Source organism: Canis lupus, chromosome X (assembly GCF_003254725.2).
Source record: "Canis lupus dingo isolate Sandy chromosome X, ASM325472v2, whole genome shotgun sequence".
Lineage (NCBI taxonomy): Eukaryota > Metazoa > Chordata > Mammalia > Carnivora > Canidae > Canis > Canis lupus.
In genome coordinates, this window is record NC_064281.1 from 65,429,417 (window position 1) to 65,454,440 (window position 25,024).

A 25,024-nucleotide genomic window follows, 5' to 3' on the forward strand; every position below is an offset into this window, starting at 1 on the left:
TATCCAGCAAGGCTCTCATTCAGAATAGAAGGAGAGATAGAGCTTCCAAGATAGGCAGAAACTGAAAGAATATGTGACCACCAAACCAGCTCGCAAGAAATATTAAGGGGGACCCTGTAAAACAAAGAGGAAGCCCAAGGAGTAAGCCACAAAAACAGAGACTGAATAGGTATCATGATGACATTAAAATCATCATTCTATATTTACTCTAAATGTGAATGGGCTAAATGATCCCATCAAAAGACACAGGGGTTTGGACGGGATAAAAAAGCAAGACCCATCTATTTGCTGTCAACAAGAGACTCATTTTAGACCTAAGAACACCTCCAGCCTGAAAATGTAAGGCTGGAGAACCATTTACCATTCAAACAGTCCTCAAAAGAAAGCAGGGGTAGCAATCCTCATATCAGATAAATTAAAGTTTATCACAAAGACTGTAGTAAGAGATGAAGAGGGACACTATATCATACTTAAAGGGTCTATACAACAAGAAGGCCTAACAATCATAAATATTTATGCCCCTAATGTGGGAGAGGCCAAGTATATCAATTAATAACCAAAGTAAAGACATACTTAGATAATAATACGCAAATACTGGTAGACTTCAACACAGCACTTTCTGTAAATGACTGATATTCTAAAAACAACATTACCAAAGAAAAAAGAGCTTTAAATGATACACTGGACCAGATGGATTTCACAGATATTTACAGAACTTTGCATTTAAACTCAACTGAATACACATTCCTCTCAAGTCCACATGGCACTTTCTCCAGAGCACACCACATACTGGGTCACAAATCAGGTCTCAACCAATACCAAAAGATTGGGATTGTCCCCAGCATGTTTTCAGACCATAATGCTTTGGAACTAGAACTCAATCACAAGAAGAAATGTGGAAGAAACTCTAACAGAGCATCAGTGAGGGAGACAGAACATGAGAGATACCTAACTCTGGGAAACGAACAAGGGGTGGTAGAAAGGGAGGTGGGTGGGAGGTTGGGGTGACTGGGTGACAGGCACTGGGGGTGCACTTGATGGGATGAGCACTGGGTGTTATGCTATATTTTCACAAATTGAACTCCAATAAAAAATATACCAAAAAAAAAGAGCATCCTGCTATAGATGAATAGGTCAATCAGGAAATTAGAAAAGAATTAAAAAGATTCATGGAAACTAATGAAGATACAACCGTTTAGTCTTTGGGACACAGCAAAAGCAGTCCTAAGAGGGAAATACACTGCAATACAAGCATCCCTCAAAAAATTGGAAAAAACTCAAATACACAAGTTAACCTCGCACCTAAAGAAACTGGAGAAAGAACAGTAAATAAAACCTACACCCAGAAGAAGAGAGTTAATAAAGATTCGTGCAGAACTCAATGAAATAAAGACCAGAAGAACTGTAGAACAGATCAACAAAACCAGGAGTTGATTCTTTGAAAGAATTAATAAAATACATAAACCATTAGCCAGCCTTATTAAAACCAAAAGAGAAAAGACTCTAATCAATAAAATCATGAATGAAATAGGAGAGATCATACACAATAATGTTGAATACAAACTTTTTTTTAAAAAGATTTCATTTATTTGTTAATGAGAGACACACAGAAATAGACAGTGGCAGGGACACAGGCAGAGGGAGAAGCAGGCTCCATGCAGGGAGCCTGATGTGGGACTCGATCTGGGTCTCCAAGATCTGGCCCTGGGCCAAAGGTGGCATTAAATGGCTGAGCCACCCAGGCTGCCCGTAAACGGTTTTAAGAACATTTTATGAGCAGCTATACACCAATAAGTTAAGCAATCTAGAAGAAATAGACACATTTCCAGAAAACCAAAAATTACCAAAGGTGGAACAGGAAGAAATAGAAAACTTGAACAAGCCAATAACCAGGGAAGAAATTGAAACAGTCATCAAAAACTTCCCAAGACACCAAAGCCAGGGCCAAATGGCTTCCCAGGGAAATTCTATCAAATGTTTAAAGAAGAAACATTACCTAATCTACAAAAGCTGTTCCAAAAGATAGAAAGGGACAAAATACTTCCAAACTCTTTTTTTATGAGGCCAGCATCACCTCAATAAAAAAACTAGACAAAGATCTCACCAAAGAAGAGAATTAAAGACCAATATCCCTGATGAACATAGATGCAAAAATTCTAAACAAGATATTAACCAATAAAAAAAAAGATATTAACCAATAGAATCCAACAGTACATTTAGAAGATAATTCACCAGGACCAAGTGGGATTTATCCACAGGATGCAAGGCTGGTTCAACACTCGTAAAACATTCAACATGATAGATCACATCAACAAGAGAAAAAACAAGAACCATATGAACCTCTCAATAGATGCAGAGAAAGCATTTGACAAAATACAGCATCCATTCCTGACCAAAACTCTTCAGCGTGTAGGGATAGAGGGAACATTCCTCAGCATCTTAAAAGCCATCTACGAAAAGCCCACAGCAAATATCATTCTCAATGGGGAAACACTGGGAGCCTTTACCCTAAGATCAGGAACACGACAGGGATGTCCACTCTCACCACTGCTATTCAACATAGTACTAGAAGTCCCAGCCTCAGCAATCAAGCAACAAAAAGAAATAAAAGGCATTCAAATTGGCAAAGAAGAAGTCAAACTCTCCCTCTTCACAGATGACATGATACTCTACATAGAAAACCCAAAAACTCCACCCGAAGATTGCTAGAACTCATACAGCAATTCGGCAATTTGGCAGGATACAAAATCAATGCCCAGAAATCACTGGCATTTCTATACACTAACAATAAGACTGAAGAAAGAGAAATCAAGGAATCAATCCCATTTACCATTGCACTCAAAATAAGATACCTATGAATAAACTTAACCAAAGAGGTAATGGATCTATACCTTAAAAATTATACAACACTTTTGAAAGAAATTGAGGAAGACACAAAGAGATGGAAAAATATTCCATGCTCATGGATTGGAAGAATTAATATTGTGAAATTGCTACCCAGGGCAATTTACCCATTTAATGGAATCCCTATCAAAATACCAGGACTTTCTTCAGAGAGTTGGAACAATTCATCTTAAGATTTGTGTGGAATCAGAAAATACCCTGAATAGCCAGGGGAATATTGAAAAAGAAAACCAGAGCCGGGGCATTACCATGCCAGATTTCAGGTTGTACTACAAAGCTGTGATCATCAAGACAGTGTGGTACTGGCACAAGAACAGACACATAGATCAATGGAACAGAATAGAGAACCCAGAAATGGGCCCTCAACTAATATTCGAAAAATCAGGAAGGACTATCCAATGGAAAACGGACAGTCCCTTCAATAAATGGTGCTGGGAAAATTGGACAGCCGCGTGTAGAAAAATGAAACTTGACCATTATCTTACACTATATACAAAGATAAACTCAAAATGGATGAAAGATCTAAATGAGAGACAAGACCCATCAAAATCCTAGAGGAGACCACAAGCAACACCCTTTCTGAACTTGGCCACAGCAACTTCTTGCAAGATACACCTATGAAGGCAAGGGTAACAAAATCAAAATTGAATTATCGGGACTTCATCAAGATCAAAAGCTTCTGCACAGCAATGAAACAGTCAACAAAACTCAAAGAAAACCTACAGAATGGGAGAAGATATTTTCAAATGACCTATCAGATAAAGGGCTAGTATCCAAGATCTATAAAGAACTTAATAAGCTCAACAGCAAAGAAGAAACAATCCATTCATGATATGGGCAAAAGACATGAACAAAAATTTCACAGAGGAAGACATAGACATGGCCAAAAGGCACAGGAGGAATGCTCCACATCACTTGCCATCAGGGAAATACAAATCAAAACCACAATGAGATACCACCTCACACCAGTGAGAATGGGGGAAAATTAACAAGACAGGAAAACACAAATGTTGGAGAGGATGTGGAGAAAGGGGAACGCTCTTGCACTGTTGGTGGGAATGTGAACTGGTGCAGCCACCTTGGAAAAATGTGTGGAGGTTCCTCAAAGAGTTAAAAATAGAGTTACCCTATGACCCAGCAATTGCACTACTGGGGATTTACCCCAAAGATACAGATGCAGTGAAATACCGAGACACCTGCACCCCAATGTTTATAGCAGCAATGTCCACAATAGCGAAACTGTGGAAGGAGTCTCAGTATCCATCCAAAGATGAATGAATAAAAAGACGTGATCTATATATACAATGGAATATTACTCAGCCATTAGAAACAACAAATACCCACCATTTGCTTCAAGGAGGAAGGAATTGGAGGGTATTATGATAAGTGAAATAAGTCCATCAGAGAAGGACAAACATTATATGGTCCCATTCATTTGGGGAATATAAATAATAGTGAAAGGGACTAGAAGGGAAGAGAGAAGAAATGAGTAGGAAATATCAGAAAGGGAGACAGAACATGAAGACTCCTAACTCTGGGAAACGAACTAGGGGGTGGTAGAAGGGGAGGAGGGCAGGGGGTGGGGGTGAATGGGTGACAGGCACTGAGGGGGGCACTTGAAGGATGAGTAGGGGGTGTTATTCTGTATGTTGGCAAATTGAACACCAATAAAAAATAAATTTATTATTAAAAAAATAAAAATAATAAAAATAAAAATAAAAGGAATTTAGAGGAAAGGAGAGAAAGTGAGCGGGAAATATCAGAGACAGGTACAGAATATGAGAGACTCCTAACTCTGGGAAACAAACGAGGGTAGTAGAAGGGAAGGTGGGCAGGGGGACAGGGTGACTTGGTGATGGGCACTGAGAGGGGTACTTGATGGGATGAGCACTGGGTGCTATACTATGTTTTGTCAAATTGAACTCAAATAAAAAAACTATACAGGAAAAAAAAAACTGAAACGATAAGAAATAGAAAAATGAATAGACTGATAACCAGAGAAACAATTGAATAAGTAATCAAAATCTCCCCAGAACATAATATAAAAAATAGTGAAAGGGAATAAAGGGGAAAGGAGAAAAAATGAGTGGGAAATATCAGAAAGGGAGACAGAACATGAGAGACTCCTAAATTTGGGAAATGAACTAGGGGTGGTGGAAGGGGAAGTAGGTGGGGGATGGGGGTGACTGGGTGACGGGCACTGACTGGGGCACTTGATGGGATGAGCACTGGGTGTTATTCTATATGTTGGCAAATTGAACACAAATAAAAAAAAAAAATCTCCCCGGAACAAAAGTCCACAGCCAGGTGGCTCCAAATGTGAAATCTACCAAACATTTAAAGAAGAGTTAAAACCTATTTTCTCAAGCTACTCAAAAGGTAGAAATGGAAGGAAAACTTCCCAACTCATTTTACAATTCTGATTCCAAAATCAGACAAAGGGTTCATTAAAAAAAGAGAACTATACACCAATATCACTGATGAATATTGGACGCAAAAATTCTCAAAAAAATACTAGGAAAATGAATTCAACAATACATTAAAATATGTTCACATGGGGTATATCCTGGTGTGCAAGAGTGATTCAATATTCACACATCAATCACTGTAATATATCACACTAATAAAAGAAAGGATAAGAACCATATGATCCTCTCAATTGATGCAAAAAAAGCAGTTGACAATGTACAGCACCCATTCCTGTTAAAAATCCTCAACAAATTAGGGATAGAGGGGAACATACCTCAACATCAGAAAGGCCACATTATAAATATCATCTTCAATGGGGAAAAATTGAGAGCTTTTCTCTCTGGTCAAGAACAAGACAAGTATTGTCCACTCTCACCACTGTGATTTAACATAGTACTGGAATTCCTAGTCTCAGTAATTAGATAAAAAAAGAAATAAAAGGAATCAAATTGGCAAGGAAGAAGTGACACTTTCACTATTTGCAGACAACGTAATGTTCTATGTAGAAAAACCAAAAGACTTCACCAAAAAAAATTACTAGAACTGATACATAAATTCACTGAAGTCACAGGATACAAAATCAATATACAGATACCTGTTTCAATCCTATACACCAATAATGAAGTAGGAAAAAGAGAAATCAAAAAATTGATCCCATTTACAATTGCACCAAAAACTATAAGGTACTTAATATTAAACCTAACTGAACAGTTAAAGATCTGTACTCTGAAAAGGATAAAACACTTATGAAAGAAACTGAGGAAGACACAAAGAAATGGAAAAACATTCCATGCTCATGGATTGGAAAAACAATTATTACAAATGTGGATACTACCTATCATAATCTATATACTTTATGCAATCCCTATCAAAATGCCACCAGCATTTTTCACAGAGCTGGAGCTAACAATCCTAAAATTTATATGGAACTACAAAAGATCATGACTAGCCAAAGCAATTTTGATAAAGAATAAGAAAGGTGGAAGCATCACAATTCTAGACTTCAGGTTATATTACAAAGTTGTAGTAATGAAGACAGTATGGTGCTGCCACAGAAACAGACACATAGATTAACTGAACAGAATAGAAAACACATAAATGAGCCCACAACTATATGGTCAACTTATCTTAAACAAAGCAGGAAAAAACATCCAATGGAAAAAATCTCTTCAACAAATGGTGTTGAGAAAACTGGACCTCTTTCTTACATGATACACAAAAATACATCAAAAATAGATGAAAGACCTAAATTTGAAAAAGGAACCCATCAAAATCCTGTAGGAAAATGCAGACATAACATCTTTGATGTTGGCCATAGCAGCTTCTTACTGGAAAGGTCTCTGGATGCAAGGGAAACAAGCAAAAATGAATTATTGGGACTTAATCAAGATAAAGCATACTCTCTTAAAAACTATTTTATTTGTTTATTTGACAAAAGAGAAAACAGAAGCAGGTGGAGCAGCAGGCAGAGGGAGAGGGAAAAGCAGACTCCCTACTGTGCAAAGAGCCCAGTGCAGGGCTTAATCCCAGAACCTTGGGACCATGACCTGAGTTGAAGGCGGATGCTTACCTGACTGAGCCTCCTGGGTGCCCCATGATAACATACTTCTGCACAGCAAAGGAAATAATCAACAAAACTAAAAGGCATCCTATGGAATGGGAGAAGATATTTGCAAATGATATATCTGATAAAAGGTTAGTAGAGAATATTATGATAAGGGAAAGAAAAGGATAAAAGGAGAAATACTATATTATTTCATTCATATGTGGAATTTAAGAAACAAAGCAAATGATAATGGGGGCTAAGAGAGAGGCAAACCATAAAACAGACTCTTAACTATAGAGAACTGAGGGTTGCTGAAGGACAGGTTGGTGGGGAGGTGGGTTAAATGGGCAATGGGTATTAAGGAGGAGACTTGTGATGAGCACTGAGTGTTGTACGTAAATGATAAGTCACTAAATTCTACATTTGAAACTATTATTATAGTGTATATTAACTAACTGGAATTTAAATAGAAACTTGAAAGTACAAGAGAAACACATGTATGCAAAATGAAATAAATTGGCCTATAAAGAAAAAAAAATTAGAACTGAATTATAGTATCCTGATATAGCCACCCTCTGACAGTTTCCTTACTACAAATTCAACCCTTAATATGGTATTCCCAAGACATTCCAAAAGAGAGCTGATTTCAACTTTCCAGCATCTTTTAGGATTCCTTCAATTTGTACTCACTCACCTAGATTGCTTGGATTTAGATTGCCTTCCAGGAATGGGACATCAAGTTGAGGATCCCTGGTTTAACAGGAAGAAGAGGCAGATATCTCTGCTATATAGCCCTACAGTGAGAAACTATTGAAAATTGCTTGTAGTTTCTTAGACAGAAAGTTGCCAATATGTCTGCAGGTTCTATTTTTCTAAGTATCACCTAACAGTAATATACCTTGGTAATAAAACTTCATCAAAATCTTATAGAATAGAGGAGGGGCAAGATGGCGGAAGAGTAGGGTCCCCAAATCACCTGTGCCCACCAAATTACCTAGATAACCTTCAAATCATCCTGAAAATCTACGAATTCGGCCTGAGATTTAAAGAGAGAACAGCTGGAATGCTACACTGAGAAGAGTATGCGCTTCTAATCAAGGTAGGAAGACTGGGAAAAAAGAAATAAAGAAACAAAAGGCATCCAAGGGGGAGGGGGCCCAGGAGGAGCACGGCTAAGGCTGGGGCGAGAGTCCCCAGGAGAGTAAAGCTCCGCCCCAGAGAAGCAGGAGCTGCACCAATCCTCCCGGGTGGAAAGGCACCTGCAGGGAGTTAGAGCAGGACCCCAGGAGGGCGGGGATGCCCTCAGGCTCCCTGGGACACTAACAGACACCTGCGCCCTGGGGAGACTGCGCCAAGCTCCCCTAAAGGGCTGTAGCACGGGCACACATTGACCTGGGAGCGGTCCGAGGGGCTCGGGCGGCGGCTCCACGGAGAGGCAGCTGCACAGACGGAGCGCGAATCCAACAGCGCAGGCCCCAGGGCATAGGGCGCCTGGGACACAGCCCAGGATCTGAACTCCCCCCGGGACAGGCAGAGGCCGGGAGGGCCCAGGACAGCAAGGATGCTCCTGCCCCGAGCTGAGCAGATCAGCGGCCCAGCCCCAGAGCATACAGTCCCTGCAGACCAAAAGCTCCATAGTTACTGTGGGAGCTGAATCCAGGGCTCCAGAGCTGGCCGCCACCACTGTGGTTGTTCCTCCTGGGCCCTGACGGGGTAAACCACCCCCACTAAGCTTAGCACCAGGCAGGGGGCAGAGCAGCTCCCCCAAGTGCTAACACTTGAAAATCAGCACAACATGCCCCTCCCCCAGAAGACCAGCTAGACGGACTAGTTCCAGGGGAAGTCAAGGGACTTAAAGTATACAGAATCAGAAGATACTCCCCCGTGGTTTTGTTTTTTTGTTTATTTGTTTCTTTGGTTTTCTTTTGCTTTTTGATTTCTGTTTGCTTCCCCCACCTATTTTTCCTTTCTTTCTTTTTCTTTCTCCTTTTCTTCCCTTTTTTTCTTTTTTTCTTCCTTTTTTCTTTTTCTCTTTTCTTTCCTTCTTTCTCTCCTCTCTTTCCTCCTTTTCCCAATACAACTTGTTTTTGGCCACTCTGCACTGAGCAAAATGACTAGAAGGAAAACCTCAAAAGAAAGAATCAGAAACAGTCCTCTCTCCCACAGAGTTACAAAATCTGGATTACAATTCAATGTCAGAAAGCCAATTCAGAAGCACTATTATACAGCTACTGGTGGCTCTCGAGAAAAGCATAAAGGACCCAAGAGACTTCATGACTGCAGAATTTACAGCTAATCAGGCAGAAATTAAAAATCAATTGAATGAGATGCAATTCAAACTAGAAGTCCTAACGACGAGGGTTACCGTGGTGGAAGAACGAGTGAGTGACATAGAAGACAAGTTGATGGCAAAGAGGGAAACTGAGGAAAAAAGAGACAAACGATTAAAAGACCATGAAGACAGATTAAGGGAAATAAACGACAGCATGAGGAAGAAAAACCTACATTTAATTGGGGTTCCCGAGGGCGCCAAAAAGGACAGAGGGCCAGAATATGTATTTGAACAAATCCTAGCTGAAAACTTTCCTAATCTGGGAAGGGAAACAGGCATTCAGTTCCAGGAAATAGAGAGATCCCCTCTAAAGTCAATAAAAACCGTTCAACACCTTGACATTTAATAGTTAAGCTTGCAACTCCAAAGATAAAGAGAAGATCCTTAAAGCAGCATGAGACAAGAAATCCCTGACTTTTGTGGGGAGGAATATTAGCGTAACAACAGACCTCTCCACAGAGACCGGGCAGGCAAGAAAGGGCTGGCAGGATATATTCAGGGTCCTAAATGAGAAGAACATGCAACCAAGAATACTTTATCCAGCAAGGCTCTCATTCAAAATGGAAGGAGAGATAAAGAGCTTCCAAGACAGGCAAGAACGGAAAGAATATGTGACCTCCAAACCAGCTCTGCAAGAAACTTTAAGGGAGACTCTTAAAATTCCCCTTTAAGAAGAAGTTCAGTGGAAAATCCACAAAAACAAAGACTGAATAGATATCATGATGACACTAAACTCATATCTCTCAATAGTAACTCTGAACGTGAACAGGCTTAATGACCCCATCAAAAGGCGCAGGGTTTCAGACTGGATCAAAAAGCAGGACCCATCTATTTGCTGTCTACAAGAGACTCATTTTAGACAGAAGGACACCTACAACCTGAAAATAAAAGGTTGGAGAACCATTTACCATTCAAATGGTCCTCAAAAGAAAGCAGGGGTAGCCATTCTTATATCAGATAAACTAAAATTTATCACAAAGACTGTAGTGAGAGATGAAGAGGGACACTATATCATACCTAAAGGATCTATCCAACAAGAGGACTTAACAATCCTCAATATATATGCCCCGAATGTGGGAGCTGCCAAATATTTAAATCAATTAATAAGCAAAGTCAAGACATACTTAGATAATAATACACTTATACTTGGTGACTTCAATCTAGCTCTTTCTACCCTCGATAGGTCTTCTAAGCACAACATCTCCAAAGAAACGAGAGCTTTAAATGATACACTGGACCAGATGGATTTCATAGATATCTACAGAACTTTATATCCAAACTCAACTGAATACACATTCTTCTCAAATGCACATGGAACTTTCTCCAGAATAGACCACATACTGGGTCACAAATCAGGTCTGAACTGATACCAAAAGATTGGGATGGTCCCCTGCATATTCTCAGACCATAATGCCTTGAAATTAGAACTAAATCACAACAAGAAGTTTGGAAGGACCTCAAACACGTGAGGGTTAAGGACCATCCTGCTAAAAGATGAAAGGGTCAACCAGGAAATTAAGGAAGAATTAAAAAGATTCATGGAAACTAATGAGAAGTGAAGATACAACCGTTCAAAATCTTTCGGATGCAGTAAAAGCAGCCCTTAGGGGGAAATACATCGCAATACAAGCATCCATCCAAAAACTGGAAAGAACTCAAATACAAAAGCTAACCTTACACATAAAGGAGCTAGAGAAAAAGCAGCAAATAGATCCTACACCGAGCAGAAGAAGAGAGTTAATAAAGATTCGAGCAGAACTCAACGAAATCAAGATCAGAACAACTGTGGAACAGATCAACAAAACCAGGAGTTGGTTGAAAGAATTAATAATATAGATAAACCATTAGCCAGCCTTATTAAAAAGAAGAGAGAGAAGACTCAAATTAATAAAATCATGAATGAGAAAGGAGAGATCACTACCAACACCAAGGAAATACAAACGATTTTAAAAACATATTATGAACAGCTATACGCCAATAAATTAGGCAATCTAGAAGAAATGGATGCATTCCTGGAAAGCCACAAACTACCAAAAGTGGAACAGGAAGAAATAGAAAACCTGAACAGGCCAATAACCAGGGAGGAAATTGAAGCAGTTATCAAAAACCTCCAAAGACACAAAAGTCCAGGGCCAGATGGCTTCCCAGGGGAATTCTATCAAACGTTTAAAGAAGAAACCATAGTTATTCTACTAAGGCTGTTTGGAAAGATAGAAAGAGATGGAGTACTCCAAATTCGTTCTATGAGGCCAGCATCACCTTAATTCCAAAACCAGAAAAAGACCCCACCATAAAGGAGAATTACAGACCAATATCCCTGATGAACATGCATAAATTCTAAACAAGATACTAGCCAATAAGATCCAACAATACATTAAGAAAATTATTCACCATGACCAAGTAGGATTTATCCCAGGACACAAGGCTGGTTGAATACTCGTAAAACAATCAATGTGATTCATCATATCAGCAAGAGAAAAACCAAGAACCATATGATCCTCTCATTAGATGCAGAGAAAGTATTTGACAAAACACAGCATCCATTCCTGATCAAAACTCTTCAGAGTGTAGGGATACAGGGAACATTCCTCAACATCTTAAAAGCCATGTACGTAAAGCCCACAGCAAATATCATTCTCAATGGGGAAGCACTCGGAGCCTTTCCCCTAAGATCAGAAACAAGACAGGGATGTCCACTCTCACCACTGCTATTCAACATAGTACTGGATGTCCTACCCTCGGCAATCAGACAACAAAAAGACATTAAAGGCATTCAAATTGGCAAAGAAGAAGTCAAACTCTCCCTCTTCGCCTATGACATGATACTCTACATAGAAAACCCAAAAGTCTCCACCCCAAGATTGCTAGAACTCATACAGCAATTTGGTAGCGTGGCAGGATACAAAATCAATGCCCAGAAATCAATGGCATTTCTATACACTAACAATGAGACTGAAGAAAGAGAAATTAAGGAGTCAATCCCATTTACAATTGCACCCAAAAGCATAAGATACCCAGGAATAAACCTAACCAAAGAGTTAAAGGATCTATACCCTAAAAACTACAGAGCACTTCTGAAAGAAATTGAGGAAGACACAAAGAGATGGAAAAATATTCCATGCTCATGGATTGGCAGAATTAATATTGTGAAAATGTCAATGTTACCCAGGGCAATTTACATGTTTAATGCAATCCCTATCAAAATACCATGGACTTTCTTCAGAGATTAGAGCAAATTATTTTAAGATTTGTGTGGAATCTCTTCAAAAAAAAAAAAAAAAGATTTGTGTGGATTCAGAAAAGACCTCAAAACCAGGGGAATTTGAAAAAAGAAAACCATACCTGGGGGCATCACAATGCCAGATTTCAGGTTGTACTACAAAGCTGTCCTCATCAAGACAGTGTGGTCCTGGCACAAAAACAGACACATAGATCTATGGAACAGAATAGAGAACCCAGAAGTGGACCCTGAACTTTATGGTCAACTAATATTCGATAAAGGAGGAAAGACTATCCACTGGAAGACAGTCTCTTCAATAAATGGTGCTGGGAAAATTGGACATCCACATGCAGAAGAATGAACTAGACCACTCTCTTGCACCATACACAAAGATAAACTCAAAATGGATGAAAGATCTAAATGTGAGACAAGATTCCATCAAAATCCTAGAGGAGAACACAGGTAACACCCTTTTTGAACTCATCCACAGTAACTTCTTGCAAGACACATCCACCTAGGCAAAAGAAACAAAAGCAAAAATGAACTATTGGTACTTCATCAAGATTAGAAGCTTTTGCACAGCAAAGGATACAGTGAACAAAACTCAAAGACAACCTACAGAATGGGAGAAGATATTTGCAAATGACATATCAGATAAAGGGCTAGTTTCCAAGATCTATAAAGAACTTATTCAACTCAACACCAAAGAAACAAACAATCCAATCCTGAAATGGGCAAAAGACATGAACAGAAATCTCACAGAGGAAGACAAAGACATGGCTAACACGCACATGAGAAAATGCTCTGCATCACTTGCCATCAGGGAAATACAAATCAAAATCACAATGAGATACCACGTCACACCAGTGAGAATGGGGAAAATTAACAGGCCATGAAACCACAAATGTTGGAGAGGATGTGCAGAAAAGGGAACCCTCTTACACTGTTGGTGGAAATGTGAAATGATGCAGCCACTCTGTAAAACTGTGTGGAGGTTCCTCAAAGAGTTAAAAATAGACCTGCCCTACGACCCAGCAATTGCACTGTTGGGGATTTACCCCAAAGATTCAGATGCAATGAAACGCCGGGACACCTGCACCCCGATGTTTATAGCAGCAATGTCCACAATAGCCAAACTGTGGAAGGAGCCTCGGTGTCCTTCGAAAGATGAATGGATAAAGAAGATGTGGTTTATGTATACAATGGAATATTACTAAGCCATTAGAAACAACAAATATCCACCATTTGCTTCAACGTGGATGGAACTGGAGGGTATTATGCTGAGTGAAGTAAGTCAGTCGGTGAAGGACAAACATTATATGTTCTCATTCATTTGGGGAATATAAATAATAATGAAAGAGAATATAAGGGAAGGGAGAAGAAATGTGTGGGAAATATCAGAAAGGGAGGCAGAACATAAAGACTTCTAACTCTGGGAAACGAACTAGGGGTGGTGGAAGGGGAGGAGGGCGGGTGGTGGGGGTGAATGGGTGACGGGCACTGTGGGAGGCTCTTGACGGGATGAGCACTGGGTGTTATTCTGTATGTTGGTTAATCGAATACCAATAGAGAATAAATTTATTATAAAAAATTTATAGAATAACTACCATGGATTTGAATGTTTCCATCCCAGTGGAATTCATATGTTCAAGCCTAATCCTCAGTGTGATGATGTTTTGTGGCTTGGCTTTTGAGAGGTGATTAGGTCATGAAAATGGAGCTGTCATGAATGGGATTATTTCCCTCATAATAATGAACCCAGAGAATTCCCTTGCCCCTTATGCCATATGAGGACATAGTAAGAGGCCAATCGTTTATGAATTAGGTAAGCAAAAAGGAAGCATCCCTTTACCAGATACCACAATTAGGTAAGCATAAAAGAAGAATCCCTTTATCAGATACCAAATCTGTCAGTACCTTGATCTTGGGCTTCCAGGCTTCCAGAACTGTGAGATTTAAACATTTGTTGTTTAATTCACCCAGTCTATAGTATGTTTGTTTTAGCAGCTCGAATGAACTAAGACATTTTTATGGACTACACTTCCTCAGGCTGCTTTGATTTCCCTCAAATCTCAACTAAATAAAAGAAAGGTGGGGCAAAGTGATGCCCCAAGGATTCTCTGCGAACACCTTTTGCCATACTGTCTAAGGTCAAGTTAGAGAACATCCAGTACAATATAAATAAGTACACAGCTTATGTTAAAGTTGATGGCTGATCTCCAGCCAGCACTACGGCTACTTCTTCTTCAACTACCCTGTGATAATTGTGGACTCTGCAATATGATATTTTATTTGAAATTGAATGTAAAGGAGACCTGGACTAGCAGAGCTTCATTAACTTTCCAACTAAAACATAAAAAGTGTAAGAAAGTTTATGTTCCAAGTAATGCGCAAGTAGCCTTACACTGATTGTGATGTAATCATGGCATAGCTTTCCTGGGAAATAGATATTATTAACCACATTATACAAATAAAGAAACTGTTACACAAAGAATCTGTGGCACTTGCCTGAGGTCACCCAAGTAGAAAGTGGCAGAACCTAGATTTGAATCCAAGTCTACTGGGCTCTAAGTCAATGCCCTTCATTGTTATGTCAGACTGCCTTTCTTTAAAGAGATTACTATTTTTTTAAAGATTGTATTTATTTATTCATGAAAGAAAGAGAGAGAGAGAGAGAGAGAGGAAAGAGGCAGATACATAGGCAGAGGGAGAAGCAGGCTCCATGCAGGAAGCCTGATGTGGGGCTCCATCCCAGGACTCTGGCATCACGCCCTGAGCCAAAGGCAGACACTCAACCACTGAGCCACCCAGGCATCCCATAAAGAGATTACTATTCAGAAAAGTTGCTAAGTTGTATTTCTTTTAAGGGGTTCTTTTAAATAAAACAAATTTAATCCCTTTAAAAGTTCTGTCAGGAAAAAATAGAGACTATAAAAAAGCATAGGTTAAATTATTTTTAATGGAGTGGTTGGTTTATGAAAAAAATAAAAATTAAACTGTACGTCCAGACTTCCAGATAATTCTAACACAGTTGAAATCATTAGGCTGTATGATAAAGTAGAAAAAATACACATGATATATTTCTTAGTTGGAATACTGGTTCTGTCATGTACTTACTGGCTATGTGATCCTGGACAAGTTATTGAAATATATATAAAATATCTATATGTCCAGAAGATTATATGAGATCAGGTATATAAAGTGACTGATGATGCCTAGTATGTGAAAGTCCCTCAACAGATGGTAATTGTTATTGTCATTACAGTTATTAAGAACAACACTAAAGGGTTTAAAAAATACAAAAGAGAAGGTGAATTAAAGCTGGTTTGGAAAAAAAAAAGCTGGTTTGGTGGAGAATCTTAATAGTATGATTCAATGTTGCTTTAAGCATGCTTTAGGAAATAACAAACACAGGAAAATGAGTAGATTCTCAGTAATAAATGAATATTAATGATGATACCCTGTTACTGCTTCTCATATTGAAACATGGAGCTATAAACTGGAGTTAAGAGAAATTGGTTCCTTACATTGGTTGAAAATAGCCAAAGGATCTTAAGTCCAGATTAAACTTAAATACTGTGGCTGAAAAATTCAAAGGGTCTAGCCAGTAGCAAAGAAAAATAGCAAACACCCATATCCTGCTATTCAAATTCTCAGAAACATATTTTTCAGAGAAAACTATGGTCTTAGATGTTCTGAGGTGGGCTTGCACCTCACTGTTGAGATTATCTGAAGCATACATAAACAACTGAATATGTGAAATAGTGAAGAAATAATACCTATTTTTTGCACAGGCTTAAAGTTACTTTAAATTTTACTCTGAACAACTCTTCCTATAAATATTTTTAAAACTCGATCAATCTTCCATTTGATGTTTTAACAGGGCATTTATTTTTAGATAAAGCAATTGGCTGAGCTATTGTATTCTCTGACTTCTTTACCATTATCTCTTGGGGAAATGACTGACTTACCTTGCCAAACTACCACTTTGAAGCAAAAAAAAAATCTCAAATTACTTCAAAATATGAGTTAAGTGAGCCAAGTCTCATGTTTAACTGGATATCAAGTGCAGCTTTTTATTCCAAAGAAAACTTTTTAAAAACTTATAGAATAAATGTATACATTACCTGGTAATTGTTTTGGTTTTGTGATAACCTCAGCTGGTTTGATGAAGCAAAATGCGATGAAAAATTACTCCGTGATGGATTTGTATTACTGTACATTGTAGTAGCTACTGTATGTAATGAGGTCCGTGGTGTCAAATGGTAGTCTCTGTTTTGATACAGTACATTGTCTGAAAAATCTCTAATATTTACCATTTGGGAATTTGGCATATTTCTTCCTGGTCCAGGCAATGCAGTACTTTGGTTCTCTGCTCCATGGGATCTACCACTTTCATAAAATCTTGAGTAGCTTGGTATCTGTGCTCCCATCAATGCCAACTCTTCCTCTTTGGCATATTCATCATCAGCATCTCCAGTCTCCATTGCAATGGACAAACAAGTTCCTTCTGCTGAACTATGCTTCTGTGGGGCATTTCCTCCTAGAATTCTCTGGGGGTAGTCACTAACAGCCAATGAAAATACTTCGCGGATTTCCAAGTTTTGTGTTCTACAGTAAGGGTCTCTAATAGGTGGCTTTTGTCCACATAAGTTATGTGAAGCTAGACCTGTGTGTTCGGGCTTATATGACCTTTGAATTCCAACTGGTTCAATTTTGCAAGGTCGGTGGCATTCAGATGGCTTTTGAGGTACCATCATCTCAGAGGCTTGCATTGAAGAGCTTCCATAGTTTTTCTTGGTGTGGCTGTATACTGAGTTTCCAGCATTTAGCACACTTGTCTGTCTTGATAAGATAATTGTTTTTTCACCTAAGAGCAGAGAGGCATTTTTACAGTGTGCTACTTGTCTTTGAACAGGAATGTGCAACTGAAACTCAGTATCATTTTTACTGGCTGTTTTCTGAACAGGAATTTTATGTGCTTCTGTAAGTTGTGTATCTGAAAGTTTGGTTGTCACTTGCCTACTTGATGAACTTGCCGGACTGTATGTACCAGTTACAATGACATCATTATTGGCAGATGTCCAAGAAGACTGTTGGCTTGAGGGTCTAGTGATGTTAACTACATTTCTGACTGTAATGTCTGGAGCTGTCAAAGAGGTACCAGCAAGTGTTCCTGTTGTTGCTCCTGATTCAGAATTCTTACTACTCATTTTTCTTCTCTTATTGCCAACCCACGTCTGTAAGGATAAAAAATGACAATATAAAAATGTTCTTAACAAAAACAATAAGAAAAAACACTTCCAATGTGATAAACTGTACTCTCATTTGTCATAGGAATAAGTCCTATACAAATTTAAAACAAAAAAGATATAATAAAAGAAAAAGTAACTAAAGTATAAGATTAAAAAATAAAAATAAATAAAGTATAAGGTCAGACAAGAGCTTACTCTTAACAAATATCTAGGAACTTTGATAACAGAATTGTATTATTGCTTCTTTCCTCAAAATCCATTCAATTAATCTGTAGCAAGAATCCTAAAAATGTTTATATCCCTTGACCTAGTAAATCCGTTTCTAGGAATTTATCCTAAAAATAATCATAGATATATACAAAGTTTATATGCAATTAAGTTCGTCATATATTTATTTATAATAGTGAAAAATTGGAAGCATACTAAAAGTAGGATGCTTACCAAGATTGGAAAATGCTCAGAGTATTATTAAATAACTATATACTTGTAATCTTCAGGTTTGACAACTTCTGTTCTACAAATATATCATAACTTGGTTAATTTATTTATCGCTAGATACTAATGGGTTATTTTAGAAGTATTCACTATTATAAATGATACTGAAATACATGTCACTGTATGTGCATCTTTGTGCTACTGGTCCATTAGAATGCTATCCTAGAAGGGAAAGTGTTGGGCATTTTGATACTTTCAAAGTACCCTCCGATGTATGAGTTCTGGTTTCCCTACACCCTCAACAACATTTTGCGTTATCTTTTTGTAGTCTTTAGTAGCCTAGGATTAAATATAAGGTATATAATCACTGTTTTCATTGGAATTTCTATGGTTACTATATTACTTTAATAAACTGTCTATCCATTAACTTTACTCATTTTTACATTGGAGTATTTATCTTTTTAAATTGATATATAAAACAATTTTTTACTAGAGATAGCAACACTTCATCACAAGTTACAAATACTTCTCCCAGTTTGTCATTAATTTATGGTAGTTATTTCCTTCTTTATAGTTCTCTCTACCTACCAAATTTTATATAGTAAATGTGTATTACTTTTATAAACAGAAAAATCATTATTAATAAAATAATAAAATAGGTTGGCATTTAGGTTTAATTTAAAAATATGTACTTTTATATAAGTAATTTGTTTTAACAATCACAGTGATATTACACTGAATCATAATTATGCAATAAGAAATATGCTCTAAGAAATACATTCCATAATGTGATCAGTAAACTTTGTAACTATTTCAAAATGCGTACCATATTTATAAACTACCAAAACACATTAATCTATTATATTTTTTTAAAAAAATAAAATAAGTGAAAATATTAAATGAACTAAACTACCACAAACATGGTGCAGGGTGTATTTGTTAACTTTTATGTGACGTGTTTTTGAAGACCACAAAAATTACTCAGTTTTTGATGCTTACACCATTAATGTTGCTGTAATTCTACAAATAAAAGCTAACATATATTGAATCCCCATTATGTGTTTATATATATTAGCTTATTTGATTATTCTTCCTAATTGTATAAATGAAAAAAAATGGGGTTCAGAAGTATTAAGTAGCATATAGAAGGATAACGTGTCAGCAGGTGTTGGAGCAAGGATTCAAAATCAATTTTACTTGACCTCAAAGCAAAATCTCCTTCCACTAATGCAAGAAACTCCTGAAATGGTCATCTTTATTGGCCATTTTACTTTTATAATTAGTATTTCTCTAACAAGGAAAATATTCTAGAGATATAGATGCTCTATTTTGCTTCACATGAGGCTGTGGGAATTTTAAACTCATTCTAATTTAGTTTTATTAAACAGCAGAGGTGAGAATTACAAGCAGAGGAACAAAGAAATAAAATGTCAAAGGAGAATGAGGCAGAGTAGAAAAAGTGAAAGGTTTTAAAGTATATACTCGAAATATTTTTGGATAAATATAATTTCAAGGTATGATTTAAAAAGGTGAATTTTACAAATATTCAAAATAAGTTACTCTCTTATGGTTTTTCAAGTTTGAAAAACATGCATAGGAAGTATAATGTGTTTGTTCATAATTTTTTAAAATGTACAATCATTACACTCAGAAACTTTCAGTGGGATGGCATAGTGAATTTGTAAAATTTTAACTCAAGGACTACTAAATCTGGAAGGTAGCTCTGGGCAATATTTCTAAGAAAACAAATAAACGTCCTCTAATATAACTACCTTAATGCAGGAAGTTTAAGAGTGATCTTAGTGAATAGTTTTACATAAAATATTAAATAAGCCATAAATTTGCAATCTAAATATAGAAATATACATATATAGAAATGCTTAGTATATATAGTATATGGTATGCATAATATATATACATATAGACATATATAGAAATATACAGTATATACAATGTGTATATTTCTATATATATGTATATTTCTAAATATAGTAATTTATGTAGTTTTTATTTTTTAAATAATAAATTTATTTTTTATTGGTGTTCAATTTGCCAACATACAGAATAACACCCAGTGCTCATCCCGTCAAGTGCCCCCCTCAGTGCCCGTCACCCATTCTCCCCCACTCCCCGCCCTCCTCCCCTTCCACCACCCCTAGTTCATTTTCCAGAGTTAAGAGTCTTTATGTTCTATCTCCCTTTCTGATATTTCCTACCCATTTTTAGATATTTATATTACATACTCATCAAAAAGTAAAACGCAGTAGCGTATCACATGCATATGAAGCTCAGCTATCTAACAATTTCATTTGTCTAGAACAGACAATATAGATATCACAAGATACATGTACTTTACTAAAGCACAATCGTCCACCTTAAAACACACTTCCTCTTATTTTATACATTATTTCACCAAATCTGGTATTCTAATCTATAACAAATTAGAAATAACAAAATAAGTAGAGCATTGGTGATAGAGATTGCAATTGGAGGCAACTTGATAGCACCGAAATGGAATGTCCATGATATTTTGCTCATTAAAAAGGGGAAGTAAAAAAAAGGAGAAGTAAGGAAAACATAAGAGAATTAATGTGAGAAATAATTAGTTTGTTGTTCTTTAGTGAAGGAGAAAATAAATCCATATAGCTAACCATGTTATGAGAGTTATTATTTTATAGCATAGTACAGTAATTCATTTAATAATGCAACTGAGTCAAAAAGTAAAGGTTGAATTCAATATTTTCCACTGAAGTTAAAGTGGGAAAGTGTATACTTAAGAAATATTTTTAAAATTCTGAAAATAAAGAAAATGTATTGCCTGAGCATTCCCAATAACCGAATTAAATTTTATTTAAATCATTCAGTTACACAATCCAAAAATAACGAGTGCCTACAGGATATAAATGATTCTCATTCCAAATGCCTCATTGGTGAGAGAAAAAAAATGGGTCAAACAAAATTGATATGATGAGAATTTGGGGTCTGTAGCTAACAAAGTAAAAAGAAAGAAAGAAAGAAAGAAAGAAAGAAAGAAAGAAAGAAAGAAAGAAAGAAAGGAAGGAAGGAAGGAAGGAAGGAAGGAAGGAAGGAAGGAAGGAAGGAAGGAAGGAAGGAAGGAAGGAAGAGAAAGAAAGACAGGCAGACATTAGGTCGCCAGTTAATAAAATCCTCTTTCATTTCTGTCTTTGAAATTCACTGTCTTCGTTGCTTCTTGGCCTTTTGGCTATGATCAAGTGAAATTCACTGTCTCTAAACCTGTTTTCCTTTTTCTATACTTCCTTCTTTGTTTCCCTGTTCCCTTACTCTGTTTTTACATGGTGTTTTAGCCTTTTAAGTTCATTTTACATTACATTGAGATCAGGTCCTTAGTGCCATGGGATTTGAGTTCTGAGGAAAAACACAATAAACACTGTATTAAAAATAATAAAGGTATCTTTCAAGTAGAACATATAGACCTACTAAAATACTGAAGGCAGAAGAGGTTATTGAATGATGTCTATAAACAACTCCCTTCTCAGACAGGAAAACAACCAAAATTGTGTTGGAATTTAGATTAGGAAGACTGAAATTCTGTACAATTTACATTCTTTTAGAACAGAGAGAATGAATCTGTTTTACACAATTCCTTAAAACTTAAATAACATCTTCCTTGTAAGCTTACAATCTAGGAGTTTATTCCTTTTATTCCCATTGTTTTAGATTTCATACCATTTGGAGCATAAATTGGAGCATAAATATAAATCTTTGTATTTCAGTATTCTCAGTATTCTCACTATTCAAGTACAATCAAGCAAGTTATTGAGGGGAAATTGCAATAACAAATTGGAAATATAAAAGGTCACATAGTCCACAAAGCAGCTTTCTGAGAAGGCTTTTCACTTTAAAGTAATGATAAAATAAAAGGAAATAAAGAAGAAAAACAGTACTTCAAAAAACTGAGTTTGTAGTTATAAAATACAATCTCATCAATCTGAAATATTATATATTTAATTTTTCTAAGGAAATTAAACACTTTTCTCTGAGATTTACTAAAGGAAAATAGGGACTTGAATTTACTAAAAGATCAACATTTGACCTAAAACATACTTTCTCTTATTTTATGCACAATTTTACGAAATCTGGTACCAAAAAAAGAACCCATTAAATACTCAAGGGTTCACAGTAAAAAAGAAAATCGAGTTGTAAATTCAAATAGGGAATTTATAGCTATAAATGGAAGATACTCCTAGTTCTTACATTAATCTGAATATAATGGTTGATTTCAGAAATTAAAAAAAAAAACAGATATCCTGTGATATTTCCCCCCTAGAACTGGAGTCATAATTCCCTGTTCAAAGGTGAATATATCTTTTATTTTTTTTTAATCTTTTAATTTTTAAGAAACTTTCCAAACAATTCTTCTTATCAAGAGTTTTTTTTTTTTTATATTTAGGGTCCTTTGAAAGTTCCTCCAAAAGAAACATAAACCTAAAAACAGATGTCCCTTCTCTTTGACAAATTAGCCTAATGAATGACAAGAATGGGAAAGTCACCAATCTTTGAATCCATAAGTTTTCAAGTGAGAAGTATTTGCATCATGTTCAGACAAACATAAAACATGGTGTTCAGACAGACCTGTGCACTTAATAATACCAGGAACTAGTTCTATTAGATTTATCTCTTGTCTCCTCTCTATCTATCATCTTCCCATTGCCTTTCACAAAAGTTTAGTGGCTCTGATTTTTACAGATGAATACTTATGGTCATAATAAAGGAAAATTTCCTCCCGTGGGATTTCTTGTTCCTTACTCATTAGCTAAACCATTAAAACACATGCATTTTACTTAGAAAAGAGGAGTGGGAATTCATTTTAAAAAGGCCAGGTTTTCCTAAAAAAAATACTGAAAATGTCTGGTTAAAAAAATTCAAATATACCAAGAAAATATGCTAGGTACATAATAGTCTCTTGGTAAATGATGTTTTACTAATATCATTTTGGAGGGTTATATGAAGATCAATCCTGGATTTAAAGAAGGCACAGGATAAGGAACTAATCTTAAAAGTATTCAGTAGTTCAAAGGACTGGAATTTTTTAAAACTATGTTTATGATGTGAAAGTTTTGGTGTTTTCAAGGTATTTACAGAAACACATACTAAATTATTAGCTCCATTTATTATTTTTTAAAGTAGTATTTTTATACCAGGGAAACGAAACTGTTTATAAAGTTAGTGACTTCATACTCTTGATGATTTTTTTCATATTAAACAATTATCACTTATAATAAAAAGCCATAAATTCAAGAATTATGACCTCAATACTTACCCTGACTACACTGAAGTCCAGCTTAGTCTCCTGTGCACACTGTAATATGAGCTGAAAGCAATTTTTACTTTGATTTGTCATTCCATTTTCATAATAACGCTGTAAAATCCTTTGTTGTTCTACAGTAAATACAGAACGTAGATTCATCTAAAAATAAAAGAAAGATACTCTGAGAGTTGGAATAAAAATTGGGTATATGCAGAATTTCATGCTCCCACTTTTTGATACAGTTACAATGCTTCAAAGCTGAAAGGTTTATTTAATTGAACTAAATCCCAGTAGTGGGCAATAATTTGTGTGCTAAAGGGAGACAGGTTCTAACTGAAAATTATATATAATGCAAAAAGTTATTAAATTTGTTCAGAAGAAGTAACAATGTTAAGGACAAAGAGAAAGAGAGAGAGAGAGAGAGAGAGAGAGAGAGGAAAACCCGATCTGGCTAGTGTCACTACACGGGAAATAAAGATTCTTTCACTGAAATAAATATTTTTGGCCAGTAAAGCCAGAGATCGTGGTAGCCATACATTCATGATAGGTTATCAACAGGACACTCACTATTTTTCATCAAACAAGGCATCTGGAATATGTCTTACAGCTAGAAATTGTGGTCTGAAATAAAGGGGTGCTTTTATTTTTCCTTTCTTGGATAAAGGGGTTATTTTTATATATTAAGACAAAAATTATCTTAAAAAGCTTAAAAATAAACAGGAACTATTAGTGACTCAAAATATCTTTGCTTTAGCCAATACTAACCAAAATAATTGTATATAAATCAAAATTCAAAATCATGTGCATTTTCCTAAAGTAAACCATGTACTTTTAATCACTCAATGGGAGGACCGCCTGGGTGGCTCAGTGGTTGAGCACCTGCCTTCGGCTTAGGTCGTGATTCCAGGGTCCTGGGATTGAGTCCCACATCTTCCTCTGCCTATATCTCTGCCTCTCTTTGTGTGTCTCTCATGAATAAATAAATAAAATATTTTTAAAGTTATTTAAATAAAAAAAAGTTATTTAAATTTACCTCAAAATGTACTAATCTAATACTCCTTGCAATGTGCCACTCACTCAGCATATGACAGCCCATAGGAATAAAATGACCTGTGTACTACACTTAGCTCCACTGCAGACTACTGTGTAAGTCACTTAATTTCTATGAGCCTCTATTTCTTAGTTTGTAAAATACTAGAACACATGACATGTTCTACCTACCAGTCTGGGTTTTTACAAATAATTTAGGATATGTGAACTCATTTTCTTAAATTATAAAGCATGCTATAGTTGTAACATTTATAAGTATGACTAGGCCCTTCACTTTATCATTTTCAGATATGGGATATCTCAGGGTACTCTCAGCTTTAAGATTCAGTGTTTTTAGTGAAGATCCTGAGCCACTGAAAGGATTATGCTCAGTGTGTTCTATTCAAACAAGCAAAGCAATAAGTAAAATGTTATAAATTTATTGCTTCAGGAATACTTGAAAAATGAAGCTTCTAAGAATGACTTCTTAGCAGTACCACAGAGCTTAGATCATATTTTCACATGGGAACATTTCAGACAAATT

At 36.4% G+C, this 25,024-nt stretch overlaps 1 protein-coding gene across 6 annotated transcripts in view; it reads right to left on the reverse strand.

The window, feature by feature from the left end:
- Positions 1 to 25,024, reverse strand: part of HDX (highly divergent homeobox) — a 280,874-nt gene that overhangs the window by 215,387 nt on the left and 40,463 nt on the right. For all 6 annotated transcript variants that reach the window (XR_007409409.1, XR_004813079.2, XR_003129594.3 and 3 more), the window contains exons 2-3: positions 23,464 to 23,610; positions 16,599 to 17,711 (exon numbers count right to left, since the gene is read on the reverse strand). Coding sequence is in view for 2 of the 6 variants with exons in the window: in XM_025431849.3 (XP_025287634.1) it covers positions 16,599 to 17,711; positions 23,464 to 23,610 (1,260 nt within the window). In the remaining 4 variants the exon portion in view is untranslated. The remainder of the gene's footprint in view (positions 1 to 16,598; positions 17,712 to 23,463; positions 23,611 to 25,024) is intronic.